Raw genomic sequence first — 21024 nt, forward strand, 5'->3', positions numbered from 1 at the left:
GCAAAACAAAAACTGAATGACGAGTTTGTACGAGGACAAATGTGATGATGCTAATGACGAGGTTATGAAATGAAACAAAATATCAAAAACAATGAAATGAGGCAGACTAACCAAAATTGTAAATATTGACAAGCAACAACAAAAATAAATCAACAAAAAAAAGTAAAATGAGATGGATGATCCAACAAAATTTAATAGGAGATACCAATTGATAAGTCAATTACTCCTGAATGGCAACACGATATACTTCAACCAGCAAACGGAATTCTCTTTGAATGCTGTAGAAAAGAATCGATACTCTTTTTTTTATTATTATTGCAGCGTAAACCACGTACAATTCTGTTGGTCTTTTGAGAATCTCTCTTAGAATGGACTTTGGAGAAGATCTTAGCCTTATCACGAAGTTCAAGAAAGAGATTAGCCTTTCTTAGAATCTTTTAAACCAGTTTTAAAAAGATGATAGCTTTAAGAAATATCACCAAAGCCTGACTGCAAAGAAAAAGAGAAAAAAAAAAAGGGAACAAAAGTACTGTGATTAGCTACCACTTAACAAATAAGAGGATTTGTTGAAGTGTGATGAGCCACTATTTTTTTTTTCTTTAAAAAAATAACAAAAGCTTTCTCTTTTCTTTTCCCTGCTCAGATAAAAGGAAAAGACCTTGTACACAAATATCAACAGGCTGGTTATTACCCAACAAGTTCTCAGCTAAGTAAAACCACAACAAATTGTCTATTTGCCACTTCAAGTACTCGCGCACTTTTATTTTGTTCAATGAAGAGCAAATAACCAAAGGAGAAGAGCTCAGGTGATAGTGGTCGAAAGGCAATTAGATAAAGAAGCAAGTAACCTTTGTTGTCAGTCCCACCGACAATCATCACCCGTAAAGGGATGACTTTGGATTTTCTTCTTTGTCTCATCGCCAACCCTGACAACCATGCACGTGACCGTTGCTCAGATTTGCGTATACGGAAGCACCTAGAAGTTGTCTGAACGACACAGTGCTGAGCTTACATTTTGCTCATCTGGAATGTGTATATATAATAATTATAGATACATGGAAAATTCTGATCGTTTATTTCCAATCACATAATGCCATTTCTTTTACTCATCATCAGTCTCTACCAACATTGATGATCTTAGTAACCCTGCGCTTTCAATGGTTTCATTCAATTTATCAATTAAATTAACCCTTTGACTACTTATGGTGAATACCTTATCTTTTACCTGATCATAATTAAATTTAAGAACTTCGTAAATGACCCTAACCTTGTCTGTAACTTTGAAGGATCTTACAACTCTCGATCCATCACCAAAACGGAATTGAATTCTAGTGGTACCCGGAGAGCCAGTTGGAGGCTCAGGATGATCAATCGCCAAAATGGTTGCAAAAACTTCTTCTGGAGTCAACCCTTCTTCTTCCACTTCCTCTACTCCATGCTCGTCCTCATTTTCTTGATTTGATGGTTCAACTCTGGTTTTTGATTCACCATTTATAGATGGACCACTGGTATATTCTTCTTCTTGTTCTTGTTCTTCTTCATCCTCTTCATCCTCTTCAAACTCCGGTTCCAGACCCTCGTCATCTGAGTCCAAACTGATTGGATTGAAGTAGTTGTTCACTTCATGAACGTCATTGACATCTTCATCACTATTGGAATTCATGGACTTTCTCATCGCCAATTGTAGTTGCTGTTCCTCCGTTAGTGAGTTTGGATCAACTTTCTTCTTGTGAGTGATGGCTGGATTCTTGTGGCCTGGGTGCAAAGAATATCTATCTGAAAAGTCGTGTACTTCTTCAAGCCATTTCTGTTTATTTGGCACTTCACTCCACATTTTATATCTTTCACCTGAAAATGGATCGAGAATTGCAATATATGGGTACTCTTCAACATTGTTAAATTGAATATATTCCTGTACTGGATAATCAGTATACTGGTATTGCAAAAAAATAAAACTTGTGGTAACAACATCTTTTACTTGTGCGTCTGACCAAAAATCTCTGTTTAGTAATTGACAAGAGAAATTCGACGCATCTTGGATATTTAACAAAATCCATTTTTTTTCTAGTCTACCTTTCTGTCTTGCTCCATCTAACGTGAGCTTCTCGATCAAATCGAACGGAGGACGAAATAACTTTGCCAACCTCTTTTGGTGTTCTGTTAATGTGCTATTTTCACTTTCAAATTGTTGATCATAAAGATTTGCCCCATTATCATCATCCTGGTCATCTTCCTCTAGCATATCTGTTTCGTACTGGTTGAAAATTCCTCGTTCAGAAAACGGCAACGGAGCACGACGATGATGATGTGTTGGGAATCCAGTACCACCCATGCCAAAATCATCTTCTACTAATCTTTCTCTGACCATTTCATCTGGAGGACGAATATCATCCCCCTGCTGATACTGTTCGCTTTGTAATCTACTTGCCAACTCTTCATCGTTTTCAACGCTTTGCCCATTATTGTTGTTGTTGCTCCCACTTGCTCCAATTGCAGTCCCGCCACTCTCAAAGAAAAAAGTTATCGCACTTTCTAGATCACCACCACTGAACTCAAGGTATTTCACAGCAGTCTCTGTATCAGAGTTTGTGATTGCCACAAAATTACTAACTTGACTGGAATTCATTATAACCACAGAATAAAATAAAATAAAAATAAAGAACCAGCAAAACTAATTCAATCAGTACAATATCAGCTCGGCTACCAAAAATCTAAAAAAGTTATATCTCTTTATCTTTAACAAAACAATCTGATTTATCTTTCTACTATCTCAATGTCTTGATTTCGCCAAGGATATATCTAGCAAGACCCCTTGATTAATTTCAATTTTGTGGCAAAATCAGGGACCTACCTCACAATAACTGGTGAACACGAAATATTAACGAGAAGGAAAAAAAATATAAGACCAATTGCGCAAACCTGGAAATGATGCGGGAATGCAAATATTTATCTGCTGTTATTCTTATGAGAATTACCTAGAGCTCTTTACAATTAGTTATCTAAGATCGCCTTCAATTAGGTTGTGATGAAAACAGAAAGATTTCTCTGACGAAAAGTAGGGTTATGAACCATAATGGTGGGTCATTCCTTGGGGAAGGTTCCCATATGTATCAAACCATCGGATCGTATTAGTTAGTGGTCGAACTTTCATTAATATATGAAGAAAAAGGGAATTTTTTTTTTTTTTTTTTGAATTACAAAAGACTAATTATTTCAAGGAATTAATTCCATTCTGTAGAATACATTATAAATAGAGTACAAGTTCTAGAAAGTTGCGGATCATATGACGAATATGATTCCTCTGTCAAATTGAAGCAAAATAGAAATCAACTTTCTCTTCTTAGCTTTTTCATCCCCGTTGGTTCATTCTCAAAAATAGACAGCGAACTTCGTTTAACCGTTCTAAAATCCAGAACTTCGTTTCGTTGGATATCATCAGAACTCAACAAGCCCGCAATACTTGAAACTCGAGCCTGATTTTTTGGTTCGTTGATTCTCTTTAAAACATCATCCAAAAATCTTGAATGTTTACTCCGAGTCATCTTTTTATCTTGTGCCATTAATTTTAATTTAAATAAGTCTTCATAAACATCTTCCGTAGTTGCTGGTTTCAACATGGCTCCACTGTTGGCAGCAGCAGCAGTCGTGGAAGACAATAGTACAGAGTCATCGTCCTTCTGCTGTTTAATTTTGGAGATTCGCTGATTATAAGATCTGTAAGACTCGGCTTGAGTTGCATAATATTGCTCATCCTCCAAAAAGCTTTTTCTAATTGGTACTATTGGGTTCCCGTCATTTTCTGGGGAAAAGCTATGGCTCATTTGCTTCTCACGGGCTAGGGTATTCAGCTGTTGTTCATATGATGTCAAGTTATATAATTCCTCCTCTAATCTACCCAATTCGTCTTTTATTTCTTCGGTGGCGTCTGATTTCGCAGAGAGTGTATCTTGAAAATACTGTCCCCAAATGATCTTGCTGTTGTTGAATTTCTGTGATTCGATATTGTGGAAATCATAAGCGTATCGATCATGGAAAATTTTAAGCTTTTTTATGTGCGGATCAAGAGTTTTTTGGAACCATGGTTTGAATATTGGAAACTGAGCACGTTCAAAAAGCGGTACATCCAACGATACAAATTTGGAACGGTGAGCGCTAGTTAGATCGGTCGATACTTCATTTTGATAGGTGATATCACGCCCTGGGGTTATTTTATCAAGATAGGCATCAAATTCTTGTTTTTGAGTAGTTAGCTCAGATTTAAGATTTGAAATCATTGATATATAACCCTGGGCCCTTTGAATCTTCGATCGATTGAGCTCATGTGATAGATGGGCGAAATTAGCTGAAACATTATCCAGTAATTTTCGGAATTCATCAATATTGTTTATGGATTCAAGTTTCTTCAATAGATCACTATCAAAATCACCAGTAGTACCATCATCATCATCCTCATCATCCTCATCATCATAATTCATCATGCTTTGTGAATCACCTTCAATCTTTATATTTTGCTGCTCCATTATACCAAGTTGAATAGTGTCTCCATACATTTCACTTTCTTGTTTATCAGATTCCTTACGCAAAGAGTTATCTAACTCATTGATTTCCACTAGTCCGGTAGGGTCTTCCAACGACAGCATATTGGACACTGTAGGCTGCAGTTTTCCGTATTCTTTTTCTTGTCCTTCTTCTTTTTCTTGCTGATAATTCACAGGGGGAGCGCGGGAGCGTTTGGGTCTGTCTGGTGTTGTGCTCATTAGCGGGATATTATTGTTCATATGTATAAAGAAGCTATACTGAAACCCACACTTCAAAAAAAAAAGATGAAATTTGGAATCACAGACTTATATCAATAGAGAAACTGACCAGATTGGTACGCGGAGCAAGGGAAAAAAAAAGAAGAAAGAAAAGAAGCTACCTATGATATCCAGAACAATATATTTCGCTGACCAAGCTGGACTACACTACAGACCCTCAACAAAAAAGCCTGTTTATGTTAATGTGCCGAGAGGACCAGTGCTTGTTTCGCACGTGCCTGTAAACGTGACTGATATATCGCTTTGCGCACCGCAGGGGCAGAAATTTTTTTTTTTTTTCTTTCTCTCTCTTTAACATGAAAAGAAAAAAAGTATTGGTTATTTGTTGATAGGGTTGCAAAGTTTTCAATCACCCCAGGATTTCTGAGATAAACCTATTGGAAAAAAGAAACTGTTTCTTTATTTGCAGAGTACCCGAAAAATGGATTCTTCCGAGCTAAGTTCCCTAGTCACAAATCTCGAGTCGAAATTGGACTCTGTCCTGCCGCTCATGAAAAATCTCACCTCCTCATCGCTAACAGAACGCCTTACTCGTGCTGGGTCTCCTCAAGAAAGTGTGGAAATAGCAAACTCCTATTCTGCCATTCTTTGCTCACTACTTGAAACTTATATGAATTTATTGGGGATCAATCCAGAAAGCCACGAAATTGCCAGTGAAGTGGAAAGAATAAAAAGATATGCGTCGAAACTCAACAAGTTTTTAGGTAAGGAAGAAAAGCAAGCTTCGGTGGAGTCAAATGTTGCTAAAAGATTGATCAGTGCTGCCGTTGGCAAACTGAGCAGCATTAGTACTGATAACAAGGTGATCAAATCGGATGGTAAAGGTGTCACAGGAAATGCTACGCTGAGGAAACCTACAAAGAGTAGTAAATCACAGCATAAGTCGAAAAAGAATTCTGGAGAGAAAAGTCAGAATGGTAGAGTTTCCAAACCGGATAAGCCAAAGAAAAAAAAGAAGAGTAAATCCCAATCACAGGGAAATTGAAATATTAAAAGCATAGTCAAATGAACTGACTTTGTGATTCTATTTTCAAAAATTATGAACAGAATAAATAAAGGTTGTTGAATCTTGTGTTGTTTTGATCCATGCACAATTTTCCATTTCTTTTAATTTACTCTGAGATTTTCATCTTTTATATATTTCTTTCTTATTTGTATTATACTATATTTCTGGCCCTCATTTGCTATTTAAATCTATGCATCACTTTTAGACGAACGCACATTGTATTGTAACTTATTTGTGAATTTGTTTGGACGTACTACTATAACTGACCAATTTCATTAAAAATTTAAAATTATTATCGCACAGATGATAAAATAACCATAAATATAATATAGAGAACTATAATAATACGATAAATTTTGTTCTGGAAAAAAAAAGAAAAAAAAAAAAGGTTCAAGACAATTTTACCATAAATAGGATTTGTGACCATAATTTGGGACAATACCCAAGCCTTGAACACCTCATGATTGATCAGCCTCAATTAATAATAAGACAGATTCTCAAAAATGGGCCATGCAGTCGCCTAGCTTTTGTGGAGAGAAAAAAAAAAAAAAAAAAAAACAATCGCAGCACTGTTTTGTTTTAATTAAACCTTTCTCTTTGACAATTTTTCTAGTTGTGAATTTTCCCTGTTATCGTTATATAGATGAGCATCAATATATTTACATGGGTATTCCTGCTCCACTGGTTCCCAAAAGCAGATATTCCAATTGTTCCAAATGTTCCTGCATTATGGCTGGCTCTAATGTATCACTTATATTCACATCTAAATTTGAGGCATTAGGATCCTTGGTTATGATTCCGGAAGAGCTGGTTCCAATGAGTTCTGGAATAGCGAAATTGACACCACCAATGTCTGAGAATTGGCCGGCTGTAACAGGTGGCACTTCTACTTGACCTTGAAAACCTGTAGGTAGTGTATGAGCGGCGGCATCATAGTTATGTGGTAGCATATTGAAATTATTTAGCACCATTGGGGCATTGAAAGGGAGTACTCCGTGCTGTTGTTTAATTAACAGTTCTTGTTGCATCGCCAAAAACTGTTGTTGAGCTAGTAGCTGCTTATTTTGAAGCCGTTGCTCCTCCCATCTTCTCACACTTAGTTCACTAATACCTTCTTGACTCAACTTCGGAATTGTGTATTCACTAATTGTTGTTTCTTGGGTCATATGGTATTCCATAACTTCGAATTTCATTATTTCTTCCCATTTCTCGACCGGTAAATCTTCCTCGTTGAAACTCCAATCGAATTTCACGTTAGCCAGTGGCTCATCGTCTGTGTCATGGAAAAATTCTAGATATGGGTGTTCCAAGGAGGCTTCAGCATCCACTCTTGCAATTGGGTCGAATAATAACATCTTTGAGAGCAAGTCGATTGCATCAACATCGGGGAAATTCAAGAACCTTGAAGGCAATGGGATTGCGGGACGATAAGGTAAGGATAATACAAAGTCAAGGGTGGTTTTTGAAGTGATGGATTCAATAAGCTCTCTTGGAGGGGTTCCTAATAACTCGGTGATGATGGAAAACTGGTGGACATGATCAGTACCGGGGAATAATGGTTTGTTATCGATCATTTCTGCCAAGATGCATGCAGTGGACCAAATATCGACTTTTTTATCGTATTTTTGCCAGGTCAACATGATCTCGGGGGCTCGATAATATCGCGTGGCAACGTAACCTGTCATTTGAGGGTCTTGGACTCTGGCCAATCCGAAATCGCAGATCTTTAGATCACAACGATCGTTAATGAGAATATTCGATGGTTTTAAATCACGGTGAATGACTCCTGATGAATGGACATATTTGAGACCTCTTAATATTTGATAGGTGAAATATTTGATGAATTGTGGTTGTAAAGGACGAGATTTAAGTAGTCTGTGAAGGTCAGTTCCTTGAAGTTCGGTGACAAAATACATATCGTTGCTGGGAGAAACGAAGATGTCATCCAAAGATATTAGATTCTCGTGATGTAAATGTTTGAGTAATTTTAATTCACGATAGGTTCTTTTGGAGAGGGTTGTTGTAGCAAAAGGGTTATGGATCTTTTTAACGGCAACTTTAGTGCTGTTAGTGGTATCATCGGCAGCACATACCAACCCATAAGCACCCATGCCCACAGGTACCAAAGAAGTGTAACGATGAGTTACTTGGAAACAAGTACCGAATATCTGGTGGTCATTAAAATCATTATGAGCAACAGAGTAGTTCATTGCTGTAAATATTATAGATATGATGGTGGTGAATTATATTGGTGAATCGTGTGAATAGGAAAAAAAAAAAAAAAAAAAAAAAAAAAAAAAAAAAAAAAAAAGAAAAAAAAAAATAGATACAAAAAAAAAATGTATAAGTGAAGGGTGAAGGGAGCGTAGTGACGTAAGAGGGTTTGATTTTCCAGAGGGATTGATCACCAAGAACTGACTGAGGCAAGGCTTGTGGATGGGAAATACGGTACAAGAGAAAGTGGATCAAGAGTGGTGATAGAGGGAAGAGAAGAGAAGAGTAGTGAAAAAAAAATAATAATAATAATAATAATAATACAATCCCTACATTGACAAAAACGAGGAAAATACCAACAACACCATTTTTGTATACTGGCAGAAGATGCAAACTAGTGGAGAGGGTGCGCTGCAGGGAAAAAAATAGAAGATAGAAGAACTTTGGGAAGAGTGGAGAAACTGATAGGGAATATAATGTAAAATATGTGGAATATAATGTGGTTTTAAATGGTGTGTATCTTCGATACACTATTTGTGATTATATTTTGATAACACCAGCCCAGTGCAATTAGCGTGCTTACTATTTTTAGTACGGGGGAGTTGGAGGTGTGTTGTTAGTGCTGCCATGTGATATGTCACATGACAGTTTGAGGGCTGGGCTTTGTGGGTTTGTGTGTACGGGTGTACTGGGGTACGGGTGTACGGGTTTTTTTCAGAGGGGAGGCACTACTGAAGGAGGTGCTGCACCCTCCCCCGACTAATTGAATACGGAGGGTTTTGGGGGGGCACAGCGTCTGTCAAATGATTTCCCAAGCACAGACAGACAAGCAAAAGGAGAACAAGAAGGCTACTTCTAGCGGGAAAAAAAAAAAAAAAAAAATTATTTGGTGATGGCACACTGCAGAACAAGAGACGTTAATAATAATATTACTACCATTACCACTACCACTACCGCTGCCTTACATTAATTGCTATCACTAGACATCATAGACACCGGCTATCTCCCCATAGATTGGCCCCTCAGCACCACTAGTTTTCTTCTCTTTCTCTCTTTGGCATTTTTTTTTTTTTAACCTTGCCCCCTTATTAGATTTATATTCCATACATTATTATTATAGCAAACCAACTTTTACATCCTCCTCTAATACACCAGGCATGGAACAATAGACTAAACAGAACAAAACAGAACAAAACAAAAAAAGCTAGACAGAAAATACAAAATTCAGTTGAGAAATAGCCCGAGTGATCGCTTACCGATATTTTTTTGCTCGGCAGTTTTTTATTTCTATTTTTTTTTTTCCGCTAGGTCCTGGAATTTTTTCCACAACATCCATCAGATCAAATCAATCATGGCTCTTACAAATAAGGTTCGGGGATATTGGACACTAATATTGGCACATGTTTTTTGTTGCTTTATTTTAATAGCTTCAGGCGTTCAAGCTAGCACCGATGGTCTCAACCAATATCAAAACGATCAATTTGAAAGCCTACATTCACAGCAGCAGCAGCAGCATCAGCAGCAGCCTACGGAAAAAGAACGTAATTTCAGAGTGGGCCAAAACAACCAGGTGTTTCTCAGTAGTAACAAGGATGTTAATGAATTGCAGCTTACAAACCTAATAATTGTGTCTCAAGTAGATGGCTCATTAACCGGAATCAATCGCCAGACTGGTGAGATCATTTGGAATTTGGATTTGGGTCCAGTAATACACTCATCGTCAACAAAACTCATGAGCAGTAACCTCATCAATAATGACCGCTCCAACACCGGATCAACAAATAATGAAGATGACACAGAAAGTGGTGAATATGATAACTATGAAGAGTTTTGGGCCGTCGAACCTTATGGGGAAGGCTCGTTATATTTTTTCACCAAAGAATCCGGTCTTAATAAGGTACCATTCTCAGTTGGTGACTTGGTCATGGCATCACCTTTCTCAGTTGATAACGATGACAAAGTTTTCACCGGAACAAGGAAGAGCAGTATGGTGTATGCAAATGTGAAAACTGGAGAACTAGTAGATAATATCGCTCCTAGATGTTGCCAGAATTCTGGGTTAACTGCGGTAATATCAAAATCAGCGAAAACTAAAGTCTCACAAACAGAAGGAGTTACTCCAGAACAACAACAAAATGAAAATGATGACAAGGACTCCTTTATTTGTCTTGATGAATGTGATAATTTCATTGCCATTGGTCGCACAGATTATGAGCTTCTAATCACTTCGAAATCAGACAATCGCTTATGGGAAATTTCGTACTCACATTATGGAGAAAATAACTTGTACAAGGACTTGAAACTTCAAAATTTAAATTCCCATGACGTTGATGGTTCATTGGTTTTCCCATTTCAAGAAAAGTCGCTACTCAGCATTGATGTTGATCTGAGTATTCCAAAATGGGTGGCGAAATTAAACTCCACCTGTATAAATGTCTTTGATGTTTACACCGACATATCAATATCTTCAAATGGCAATGCTGATCATGAAGCAAGTCCCAATAGCAAATTTGTTCTAGTTTCTCATCCGATAAAGCCGCCCCAACAAAGCTCTAGAGATTCCGGATCTTCTCAATACTTCGATAATGATAAAGAACCCATCGATCATGGAACCTATTTGGGGTTGCTTAATAGTTCTTCGTGGTTTGCTATGTCGAGTCAAAATTATCCGTCGTTGGTAAAATCCTCGTCATTAGCAAAGTTTTATAATAATCAAGAGACCAATTCTTCTGAAAACGGTGATAAAAAGGTGGCAATGGATACCTTTATCAAATCAGTTATTGGAGTTCACAATCGTCCGCAAAATCCTAATCGATCAGTATCCACCACTATCGTCTACGATAGCAAAGATAAGAAGAAGCCAGGAAATAATGGGCCAGGTGGTGTGAAATTCCCTTCCTTGGTACAAGGTGGGGGCAGGTCTCCAAAATCAACCGGTAACAAATTTCATAATAATGGTTACAACTCTCTTCCAGAATCAGATAATCGCTCCTGGAAAAGGGGAATTCCTACCATTGATCCTCCTAATTATTCAGAATCATCGTCTGTTTCCAAGAGTTCTTCCGTTTTCAAACTTATGGTCAGGCTATTTGAAAATTCAATATTCACTGCGGTATTGTTAATCTTGACTTATTATTCTTCCAGGGCGGGTTTAATCCCTCCATTAATAACCATCATGTACAATTTGGGTTTCATGAAGCGTACTCATAGAGCGGTAGAGTTTGCTGAAAGAATTATGGCTGATACTGAAATCAGTATCATGAAGGATGACAATAATGCAAAGAAAAGTAATCATGATGCGATTAATAAAGATGATGGGAAATCGAAAACCCCCGAAATTACTGATAAAGTTAACCATGAGAATCTGACAATTGGTGAGGCGGTTACTGAGACCTCCTCTAAAGAATCATATGTCGAGTCTTCTATGGATGCAGGCGCCAATGCGGTTGATTTTGCTAATCTGCTTGGAAATAGTATCATCAATGAATCGGATATTTCTTTATTCCTTGATAAAAAAAATCAGGAGAGAAAGACTAAAGGCAATGATTTGGAAGAATCATTGAGGCTTCAGTTGGGGATTTCTTACGATGTCGATATCGATATTCAAATGATTAAGGAGAAATTAATTCAAGAAATCAAAGACGCTAGAAGTCAAAATGAAGAGACTAAATTGACCACTGTCTATGAAGATGATAACGTAGATTCTGTTGAAGCTCTTAATAATATTGGTGATGGAAAGAAAGTTGTGAGTCAAACAGTTTTCAGTAACGCGCAGCAAGAAGATGATGAGTCAGTGGGAAATGAAGATCAAAATTATGAATCCCACGATGAATTGGTGAATGACGAAAAGCCATATACTGCAAAGAAGGTGATGATTGATAAAAATTCTGCTCACCATGAATCTGCCACTGCTGATAGCCCTAATTTGGGAGATCAGGCCAATACAGCTAATGCGAATGGGAAACTGATCAAGAAGCGTAAAAGAGGAAGTCGTGGAGGCAAAGGGAAAAAGAAATCTAACCTCAAACAGCAACAACAACAACAACAACAACAGCAGCTACAAGAAGATGTTTTGGATAACCAAGAGTTACCTCCATCTAACCTTGATGAGGAAATAATCTATGGTAATGATGTTGAGCTTGTGGTGACCCAAAAAAATCGTAACGAACTTGGTAAATCACGTCTTGTGATTTCTGATGATATTTTGGGTTATGGATCTCATGGCACTGTGGTTTATAAGGGTACGTTCGAGAATCGTCCCGTAGCTGTCAAGAGAATGCTAATTGACTTCTATGATGTGGCGTCTCATGAAGTGACGTTATTACAAGAAAGTGATGACCATCCAAATGTCATTCGATACTTTTGCTCCAGACAAAGTGACCGTTTTTTGTATATTGCTTTAGAATTGTGCTCGGCTAACTTGGAAGATTTGGTGGAAAAGAAGGGAAGTAGTTTGGATTTGACTAATGGGAAGCTCCGCGCTGAATTACCTGGTGGTGTTACTGCCAGCTCCTCTGCGGTAAAAGACGTGTCGATGGTTATCCAAAACTTCAAGCACAGGATTATTGATGAAGAGTTGCTATTCAAGAATTTCCAGGATATTTTGTACCAAATGACCAGTGGGTTACATCATTTGCATAAACTTCACATTGTCCATCGTGATATTAAACCACAAAACATTCTTGTTACTCCTTCCAAGACCCGTGATTTACGGGTGCTTATATCTGATTTTGGTCTTTGTAAAAAATTGGAACCTGACCAATCGTCTTTCAGAGGCACTACCGCTCTGGGGACTTCTGGATGGAGAGCTCCAGAATTGTTGATGTCTGAAATGAATAACTCTAAAATTAGTAAGATGGTGGATGTCTTTAGTTTAGGTTTGGTATTTTACTATGTGTTATCTGCTGGTCAACATCCTTTCGGTGACAGGTATAGTCGGGAGTCCAACATTTTACAAAATAAGTACGACTTGTCTGGTATCAGATTTACCAACGGTTATAAACTGGTGGGGGCTGAAGCCAAAGATTTGATCTCTAAAATGCTAGAATCTAATCCGAAGAAAAGATTGACTGCGGAAGAGGTTTTAAAGCATCCGTTTTTCTGGTCCAATGACAAGAAGGTTGAGTTTTTATTGAAGGTTTCTGATAAGTTGAACATTGTTGCGCGTGACGCGCCATTAATTCACGAATTTGAATCAGGTTCCGAGACCGTATTCAATGGATCCAGTGAGTGGAAATCTCAATTTGATGAAGCTTTCTTTGCAAACATTAATACTTTCAGAAAATATGACTCCACCAAAGTAATGGATTTATTAAGAGTCATCAGAAATAAATATCATCATATCAATGAAATCCCACCAGAGTTTGCTATCACCGAAGAAAACTTCTTGCAGTACTTTGGCGGTATGTTCCCTCAATTGTTGATCTACTGTTACTATTTCATTGAACTGAATATGAGATCTGACTTCGAGAGTTTTTACAATTGATGTTTCTTGGAGAAAACAAATAAAAAAAATAAAATTCTTCTTCATAATGCTTGTTGTGCGATGTTATAATTCATTGATATATTACCATTTGCATTGGGCATTATTTTTATTATTATACTTTGGTTTCTTTTTTATTTTCATTTTTTTATTTTAATTTTGTTTTTTTTTTGTTTTTTTTTCTCTGTCATGATTATGTTTTTCTTTTTCCTTTTTTATTTGCTATGGTTTTAATTTTTGTGTTCTTCTCTTTAAGGAAATGGTGATGGTGTTTACTTCCGAAAAAAAAAAAAAATCTTTATTTTATAAATTGTTTTAATTTTTTTTTATGTTATCTTTCCAACTTTTTTTTTCTTTATGTGTGTCTTTTTGTTGGTCTTTAATTGTTTACTTCTTGTACTTTATTATATGGCTACCTTGATCTTATTTCTTGATCAAGATAGCATTGTTTTCAGCATTCGCATCAAATTGTCAAATATTGGCAACACTTACTTGCATGATAACTTTGTTTTAATTTTGATTTTCCTTTTTTTTTTTTTTTTTTAATAACCTGAATCTTAGTCATGGCCCTATTTAAACTTATTTTAATTTACTAGATATATTCTGAGATTTCTTTTCAATATTCCATTCAAAAAAAAAAAAAAAACATGTGTATATGTATATATGTACTGCTAATTACTGGCTCTTCAAGAATGAATAATTGGTTTTCATTTCACGAAAACAAGAAACGGGACAGTAAGCTAATCATGGCGAGCGAAATAGGGAAGCTTATATCTATGGTGCTTCTCCAATCAACAGTTTGTGAAAAGCTGAAGCAGAAGATGACGTTTTGAGATGAATGCTAATATCTCTTTCAGAACGTGACTTGTCACGGGCGGAAAAAGGTGTGTTTACCCAAGAAAAGCTCATCACCAATTTTTTTTGATGATGGGCATCCCTTTTTTGTTAAGAGTAGAAATATTCTAGGATTATTTTCTTTTATTCCCTTTTTTTATTTTAATAAACCTACTCAGATGCTTATAATATTCAAAGATGCTGTATAACATTGCCATGATATCAGATTTCTTCTACCCTCAGCCTGGAGGGGTGGAACTACATGTTTATCATTTATCACAAAAATTGATCCAGCTTGGCCATTCGGTGGTGATCATTACCCACGACTACGGTTCTAGAACCGGGGTTAGAACCTTGACTAATGGATTGAAAGTCTACTATGTTCCATTTTTTGTACTATATCGAGAATCTACTTTCCCAACAGTGTTTTCGGCCTTTCCAATATTACGAAACATTTTTATACGAGAAAACATTGAAATTGTCCATGGACATGGGTCATTGAGTTCACTTTGCCATGAGGCGATCTTCCACGCGCGAACCATGGGGATGAAAACCTGTTTCACCGATCATTCATTGTTTGGGTTCAGTGATGCCGGGTCGATTTTGGGTAATAAAGTATTGAAGTTCACCTTGGCCGACGTGGGACATGTCATTTGTGTTTCCCACACCTGTAAAGAAAACACGGTACTCCGGGCATCAATTGATCCACTTGCGGTATCAGTGATTCCCAATGCTGTGGTTTCTGAAGATTTCAAACCGAGCGCCAAACAATTGAACCCCAAAAGACACCAGACGTTAGATAAGATCACGATCGTGGTGATTTCGCGACTTTTCCCCAACAAGGGCGCGGATCTCTTGAATGCCATTATTCCTTCGATCTGTGCGAAAAATAAGAAAGTCGAGTTTATCATTGCTGGGGACGGCCCACGTTTCATTGATTTAGACCAAATGATTGAGAACCATCGATTACAAGATCGGGTGAAGTTGATTGGGAGTATCAAGCATGAAGAGGTCCGGGATATCATGATCCAGGGCGATATTTACTTACACGCTTCGTTGACCGAGGCGTTTGGTACGGTGCTCGTTGAGGCAGCGAGTTGTGGATTGTTGGTGGTCACGACAAGGGTCGGGGGAATTCCGGAGGTGCTTCCTAGCCATATGACGGTATTTGCTAACCCATCAGTAGAATCGTTGACGAAAAATACCTTAAATGCCATCCATACAATCGAGACCGGTAAGGTCGATACCTCGAAGTTCCACGATGAGATTAGCAGGCTCTACGATTGGATGGATGTTGCCAAGCGGACAGAAAATGTGTACAATCATCTAGATTTGGCTAAGCTAAATAAGCCATTGGTCAGAAGATTGAAGAAATTCTACGTTAAAGGTCCTTGGGCCGGTAAATTGTATGTTCTTTGTGTGGTGGTGGATATCTTCATTTACTGGTTTTTGGAGTTCTGGTTTCCAAGACAGAATATTGATAGAGTTAGAAAATGGCCCAAGAAGCCGGGCCAGAAACCTCTTGTGGCGTAGAGGGAAGAGGAGGAGGAGGAGTAGTAGTAGAATTAAATTGCATTTTTCTGTTCATGGTATAGTCTTTTCATTATTGTATAAATAGTCTGTATTATAATGCTTATATGTTGGTAGTATGTGTCTTATGTGTCTTACCCTGCTCAACGCCAAATAAACACGAAAAAAAAAAAAAAAAGTTCCACAGGCGCGCGCGCGTAGATCGATGATCAGCATTTTTGTGTTTTTAATCCTGTATAATTGATCAATTAGTGGTTTCTGGCCTTTATTTGAAAGAATATTTAGAAAAGAAAAAATCACCATTATTCCGATATCATTTTTATCTAGAAGAATCATTTATTGGTGAACTGCTGCAAACTGAACCATTGATCGAGAGAGAGAGAGAGAAAAAAAGATTTCGATTGATCATTCCAAACAAAAAAAAACATCATAACCCATAAAATATTCAATTTCTTTCTAAAAAGAACAAAATGAATTCGTCACTTTTAAGAGGGTCTGGCGCCGGAGGGATCCTATCGTCGAAATCACAGAAGCCAATGATCGAATCGACATCATCAACCACAACCAATCTCGAATCGCGTCTACTAGAAGAACAGAAACAAGAAATCAGAGAAGCGTTCCATTTATTCGACATGAACAACGATGGGTACTTGGATTATCATGAGTGTAAAGTGGCAATGAGGGCTCTTGGGTTTGAGTTTACCAAGGCGGAGATTTTGTCGATAATAAAAGAATACGATTCGGATGACAATAACTTGATAAAGTACACGGATTTTTTCAACGTCATGGGGCTCAAGATCTTGGAAAGAAACCCCATTGATGAAATAAAAAGAGCTTTCAAATTGTTCGACGAAGACGGAACTGGGAAAATAAGTTTGAGGAACTTGAGAAGAATCAGCAAAGAGTTGGGAGAAAACCTCAGTGATGATGAGTTGAGAGCGATGATTAATGAATTTGATTTGGATGAGGATGGAGAAATTAATGAAGAAGAGTTCATAAAGATTTGCACCGAGAATTAGAGATTTTTTTTTATTGTTTTTAGTGGCTGTTTCTTTCTAATATTCTTTTTCTTCTTCTTTTTATATCATTTTTAGTTCTTGCGTCTTTTTCTTTTATCGGTTATATTATAATATATCTCAAGTAATGATATTTTCTTGATCTCTTTGACGATCCATCTAAGTATAATTAAACTATTTTTTTTTATTTGTTGTGTTGCTTTTTGACATTATTACTCTTTACAAATAGATTTTTTTTAACAACAATATTACATTATTCGTTTTATATGTATTATTATATACAAGCTATAACCACTTAAACCTATTGAATATTCAAGTCCTTTTTCTGCGATTCAACAAACTTCTTCACTCTACCACCAATAAAGTCCTTGACTTCAGGAGTCAATTTCTTATGACCCAAAGCTTTCTTGGCCTCAAGCTCGCTCAAGTATGCCTTCTTAGTTTCTGACAATGGCATGTCTGGAGCAGTGAACTTGTTCAAGTGTCTTTGTTCAAAAGTACCTCTCTTGTACTTGCTGTAAGGGTTTCTGATATCCTTCAAGGCATCCTTTGGAATTTGGTTATGGACAACCGAATCAACGTAATACGATCTTTCAGAGTTTGCATCTTCTCCCGAGGCCCCGGTTCTTTCCAATGGAGATTCTGGAGCTGGCCATGGCAAATACAACACTTCCCCTTTATCCTTTACCACTCTGGTAGGTAACCAGGTTTGCCATTCCTTGTTGAAATGTTTACCCAAAAACTCAAATTTGTGAACAATCACGTCCTTGTCCTTACCGGTGGCTTCGTCGTGGACTTTGGCCACAAGCTTCAAGTCCTGAGGTTTCACCCCTTCAGGAATCTCATTGACGTAACTCGTGGTACCCGGTTGCCAAAACTGCTTTGGCAATATCGTCCGATAAGTAGGACCGTCTTCTAAGATCAACGAGTTCGAGGAGTTGATGTACGATACCACTTTGGTCACCGTCCCTTTTTTCTCCCCAGTAGTGATCATCACACGATCGCCTGGGAAATATCTCCACTGTTCAAAGTCCTTGTATTCATCCTCGGATAGTACAAAGTCGTTCCTCTTGAAAAACGGAAGTCTATTGGTCTTAATTCTTTTGAGTTCATGAGGTCTAAGGAAATCATGGCTCGCTCTTTTCCAAAAACGTCTCCCGGCAACACTGACGTTCGACATTATTGTTGATTCTGTGTTTTGTTTATTTTTATGAATATATTATTATATGGGGACCACCCTATTTCCAGAACGACGACGTCTAATGATAGGTGCAATATTTAATGGCCTCTCTATATGTTGATGATATTTTTTTTTCAGTTTTAATTTTTTGTCTTCCACGGGCATTACCCGGGCGCATTGTGGGTGTGGCAGGCGGGTACCCACTACGGTTATTATAATAATACATCTACAAATGTAGTAGTATAGTAGATAATAATATATTATTATCCTCAGTTTTATTATTTTGTGTTTCTTATTATCATATCATTATTATTATTATTATTATTATTATAAGCTTTATCTATAAGTATAAATAAAAAAAAAAAAAAAAGAAAACAATTAAAAATAACATCAAAAGAAATCATTAGTTCATTAATGTCAGCTAAAATACCTTCCCTCAAGCACTTTTCCATGGAATTTCTTCAGAAGCTGGGAACAATTGTCCAAACCTATTACATCATTGAATTTCACATATCCTTGACCTGCAATCTTTAAAAAATTATCAACGGTTTGCATCACTTGTTGACCATCAACATGCTTGAAATATCCATTAATCAGCAATTCACAATAAATCTCACTCAATAAGTAATAGGCATCAGACTTCGTCATTAAATTACTGTATTGCAAAATCTGTGGCATGTAACTTTGAACCAAATCATAACTTTGCTGTAATTTCCTCATCTTGATCAAAATACTCGCCAAAATGAGAATCAATTCGTTAACTAAGGAAACTAACCCCGATTTCTGCCCTAACTTTATCATTTCATTGATCCTTGGTAAAACTCTCACCCCGTTATTATCACCCAGTGATCCAATTTTGCAGTACATGATACTAAATTTAATGTACCAATAATTACTGAATAATGATGGGATTTTTTCATTCTTTTTGATTTCTTCGCTAACAATTCTCATAGCATTATCATAATTTCCCAGCTTGTATTCAATCACCGAGTGAAGATAAATGATCTCGTTTCTAATATCTATATCGCTCCTAAGCTTTTGTTCCTCTTTAAGCTTCAACAATTGATACTTGGCCCCTGCTAAATCGTTACCATGAATCAATTTCTTTACCGCCAACGCCGATCTGATTACTTCTGTTGTTTGGTCCATCATTTCATTAGTTGTGTCCGAACCTTCGATGATGTTTTTAACTCTTGACATTTCCCCATTTTCATATTCTAGCCATGCTAGCCTGTAGTTTATATTTCCAATATTATGTTGCGATTTACTGGCATCCATGGCAATCGATACGAATAGCTCCGCTAATTCACAAACACCAGTTCTTGACCATAATGATGATTGCAATAGACAGTTTATTATGAAAGAGCCATTATCATAATCATCATTGAGCGCCAAATATTCAGACTTAATTATTGCCTCCAAGATTTTGCTTAATGGCCCACCATCCAAGATAATTTGCGTTGCCTCCATTTCATAAGCCTTGGAATTGAGGTCAGTCTCGGTCATATTATCGATATTATCAGAATTTTGAGTATTAGTTTTATTCTTTAGAAATCCTAGTAATTGTTCATTCGATTCGAAAAAATCATGTTTCAATTCTGGGCGGTTCTTCAAGAAATTAAATAACCAAGAAAGCAAATAATTCAAACACCCATTGTCATTGTTTTCTCTGGCTACTAGGATTGCTTCTTTAATTGCTTCCAATGCTTGTTGATTGGAATTGAATTTGGCGTGCAAAGTTGCCAAGCTCAAAAGAGCATATTGGTAATAACTCTGTGAACTATTCGACATCATATAATCAAAATAACCATGCAAGTACTTGAAGGCCCCCTCATAATCACCGGTATTAATCGATTCCAAATACATTAAATAATAGGATGATGGGAAGACATTATTGCCTTGTTTTGCCACCAATTCTAAAGTTTCTCGCAAAGAATCAGTGGTAGGGGTGCCAAACGATTCCAATAGTCTAATCTGCTTGGATACCGCCCGCTGTAAGTCGATACCAGACACAACCTTCAAATTTTCTAATGAGCTCAAAGGACTCACTCCAGGAATGTCTGCGAAGAAAGTGTTTTTTTTAATTCTTTGGATAAGTAGGTTCAACTGGGGATCCTCTCCAAAATTGTGGTTGTCATTATCATCGGACTTTCCAACAAATGTTGTCAACGAAGATCCAAAGGCATTATTATTACTTTTATTATAGCTTTGAAATAGTTTTAGACTGGGCTGTCTATATTCGACAAAACAATGCCAAAAGTTTTGAGTTTCCTTGAATTCTAATGACTCGAGATCTTTGATACAACTCAACACAAATTTCCCAAGGAAACTTCGTTTTGTTAATAGTTTCTTGAGCAATATATCTTTAGGAAAATCTGCCAAAAGTTCTTTCCCTTCAGCAGCAGTATTTACCAATAGCGAATTCGATTTGGTAATGAATTGGTGCAAGTCATCTAAGTTCTTCATTGACCAGATGGCGTTCAAAAGTCGTGATTGAATGGTATCGAATTCATCGGCTATTTGTTTATTATCTTCGGAGTTTTTCTGCGAATTGTTGTCATAATTCCCCATTACTGCTTTTCTGATCATCTCTAGTAACTCTAGCACTGGAATATCCACCGAAATAGGTTCATCATCGACGAGTGGGTGTTGTTCGATGATCTTCACCATCAACGCCAATAACGAAGCATTACTTTTTTTGGGAAGGATCCCCAAGCAATACGCCGCAACTAATGCCAACAACAGTACTTTATAAGGGGCCAATATCGAAGATACAATAAGCCGAGTCTGAGAGGAATCCATAGAATGCAAATTTTATGACGAGATCAACGGAAATAACAACTTGAAAATACTTGTTTGTGTAGATAAATTCATTATTATTGTTTACCTTTTTCTTGTACGCCGCAACGGGGCTTCAAATTTTATATACTGCTTTATCTTTATGA

General features: G+C 37.0%; 9 protein-coding genes across 9 annotated transcripts; 4 read left to right on the plus strand and 5 right to left on the minus strand. All coding sequences in view use genetic code 12, as the record gives it.

The window, feature by feature from the left end:
• Window positions 1-1102: 1102 nt before the first annotated feature.
• UBX5 (DNA protein crosslink repair co-factor UBX5) lies at window positions 1103-2626 on the minus strand (the record flags this gene model as incomplete). The annotated part of the gene is made up of 1 exon (XM_064995632.1): window positions 1103-2626. The coding sequence occupies one exon, from the start codon at window positions 2624-2626 to the stop codon at window positions 1103-1105; it is 1524 nt and encodes a 507-aa protein (XP_064851704.1).
• Window positions 2627-3326: 700 nt separating this feature from the next.
• On the minus strand, window positions 3327-4640 carry DASC09_020300 (uncharacterized protein; the record flags this gene model as incomplete). Its single annotated transcript, XM_064995633.1, has 1 exon — window positions 3327-4640. One exon carries the CDS (start codon window positions 4638-4640, stop codon window positions 3327-3329), a length of 1314 nt encoding a protein of 437 aa, XP_064851705.1.
• Window positions 4641-5238: 598 nt separating this feature from the next.
• Window positions 5239-5802, plus strand: DASC09_020310 (uncharacterized protein; the record flags this gene model as incomplete). The annotated part of the gene is made up of 1 exon (XM_064995634.1): window positions 5239-5802. One exon carries the CDS (start codon window positions 5239-5241, stop codon window positions 5800-5802), a length of 564 nt encoding a protein of 187 aa, XP_064851706.1.
• A 680-nt stretch (window positions 5803-6482) lies between these two features.
• Window positions 6483-8033, minus strand: DASC09_020320 (uncharacterized protein; the record flags this gene model as incomplete). The annotated part of the gene is made up of 1 exon (XM_064995635.1): window positions 6483-8033. One exon carries the CDS (start codon window positions 8031-8033, stop codon window positions 6483-6485), a length of 1551 nt encoding a protein of 516 aa, XP_064851707.1.
• A 1355-nt stretch (window positions 8034-9388) lies between these two features.
• On the plus strand, window positions 9389-13522 carry IRE1 (bifunctional endoribonuclease/protein kinase IRE1; the record flags this gene model as incomplete). The annotated part of the gene is made up of 1 exon (XM_064995636.1): window positions 9389-13522. One exon carries the CDS (start codon window positions 9389-9391, stop codon window positions 13520-13522), a length of 4134 nt encoding a protein of 1377 aa, XP_064851708.1.
• Window positions 13523-14551: 1029 nt separating this feature from the next.
• SPT14 (phosphatidylinositol N-acetylglucosaminyltransferase SPT14) lies at window positions 14552-15886 on the plus strand (the record flags this gene model as incomplete). The annotated part of the gene is made up of 1 exon (XM_064995637.1): window positions 14552-15886. One exon carries the CDS (start codon window positions 14552-14554, stop codon window positions 15884-15886), a length of 1335 nt encoding a protein of 444 aa, XP_064851709.1.
• Window positions 15887-16353: 467 nt separating this feature from the next.
• Window positions 16354-16902, plus strand: CDC31 (centrin; the record flags this gene model as incomplete). The annotated part of the gene is made up of 1 exon (XM_064995638.1): window positions 16354-16902. The coding sequence occupies one exon, from the start codon at window positions 16354-16356 to the stop codon at window positions 16900-16902; it is 549 nt and encodes a 182-aa protein (XP_064851710.1).
• Window positions 16903-17200: 298 nt separating this feature from the next.
• Window positions 17201-18079, minus strand: MRPL40 (mitochondrial 54S ribosomal protein uL24m MRPL40; the record flags this gene model as incomplete). Its single annotated transcript, XM_064995639.1, has 1 exon — window positions 17201-18079. The coding sequence occupies one exon, from the start codon at window positions 18077-18079 to the stop codon at window positions 17201-17203; it is 879 nt and encodes a 292-aa protein (XP_064851711.1).
• A 417-nt stretch (window positions 18080-18496) lies between these two features.
• APC5 (anaphase promoting complex subunit 5) lies at window positions 18497-20881 on the minus strand (the record flags this gene model as incomplete). Its single annotated transcript, XM_064995640.1, has 1 exon — window positions 18497-20881. The coding sequence occupies one exon, from the start codon at window positions 20879-20881 to the stop codon at window positions 18497-18499; it is 2385 nt and encodes a 794-aa protein (XP_064851712.1).
• Window positions 20882-21024: the final 143 nt, after the last annotated feature.

This window comes from Saccharomycopsis crataegensis (assembly GCF_037102585.1).
Source record: "Saccharomycopsis crataegensis DNA, jcf7180000000074, whole genome shotgun sequence".
NCBI classification, from domain to species: Eukaryota; Fungi; Ascomycota; class Saccharomycetes; order Ascoideales; family Saccharomycopsidaceae; genus Saccharomycopsis; species Saccharomycopsis crataegensis.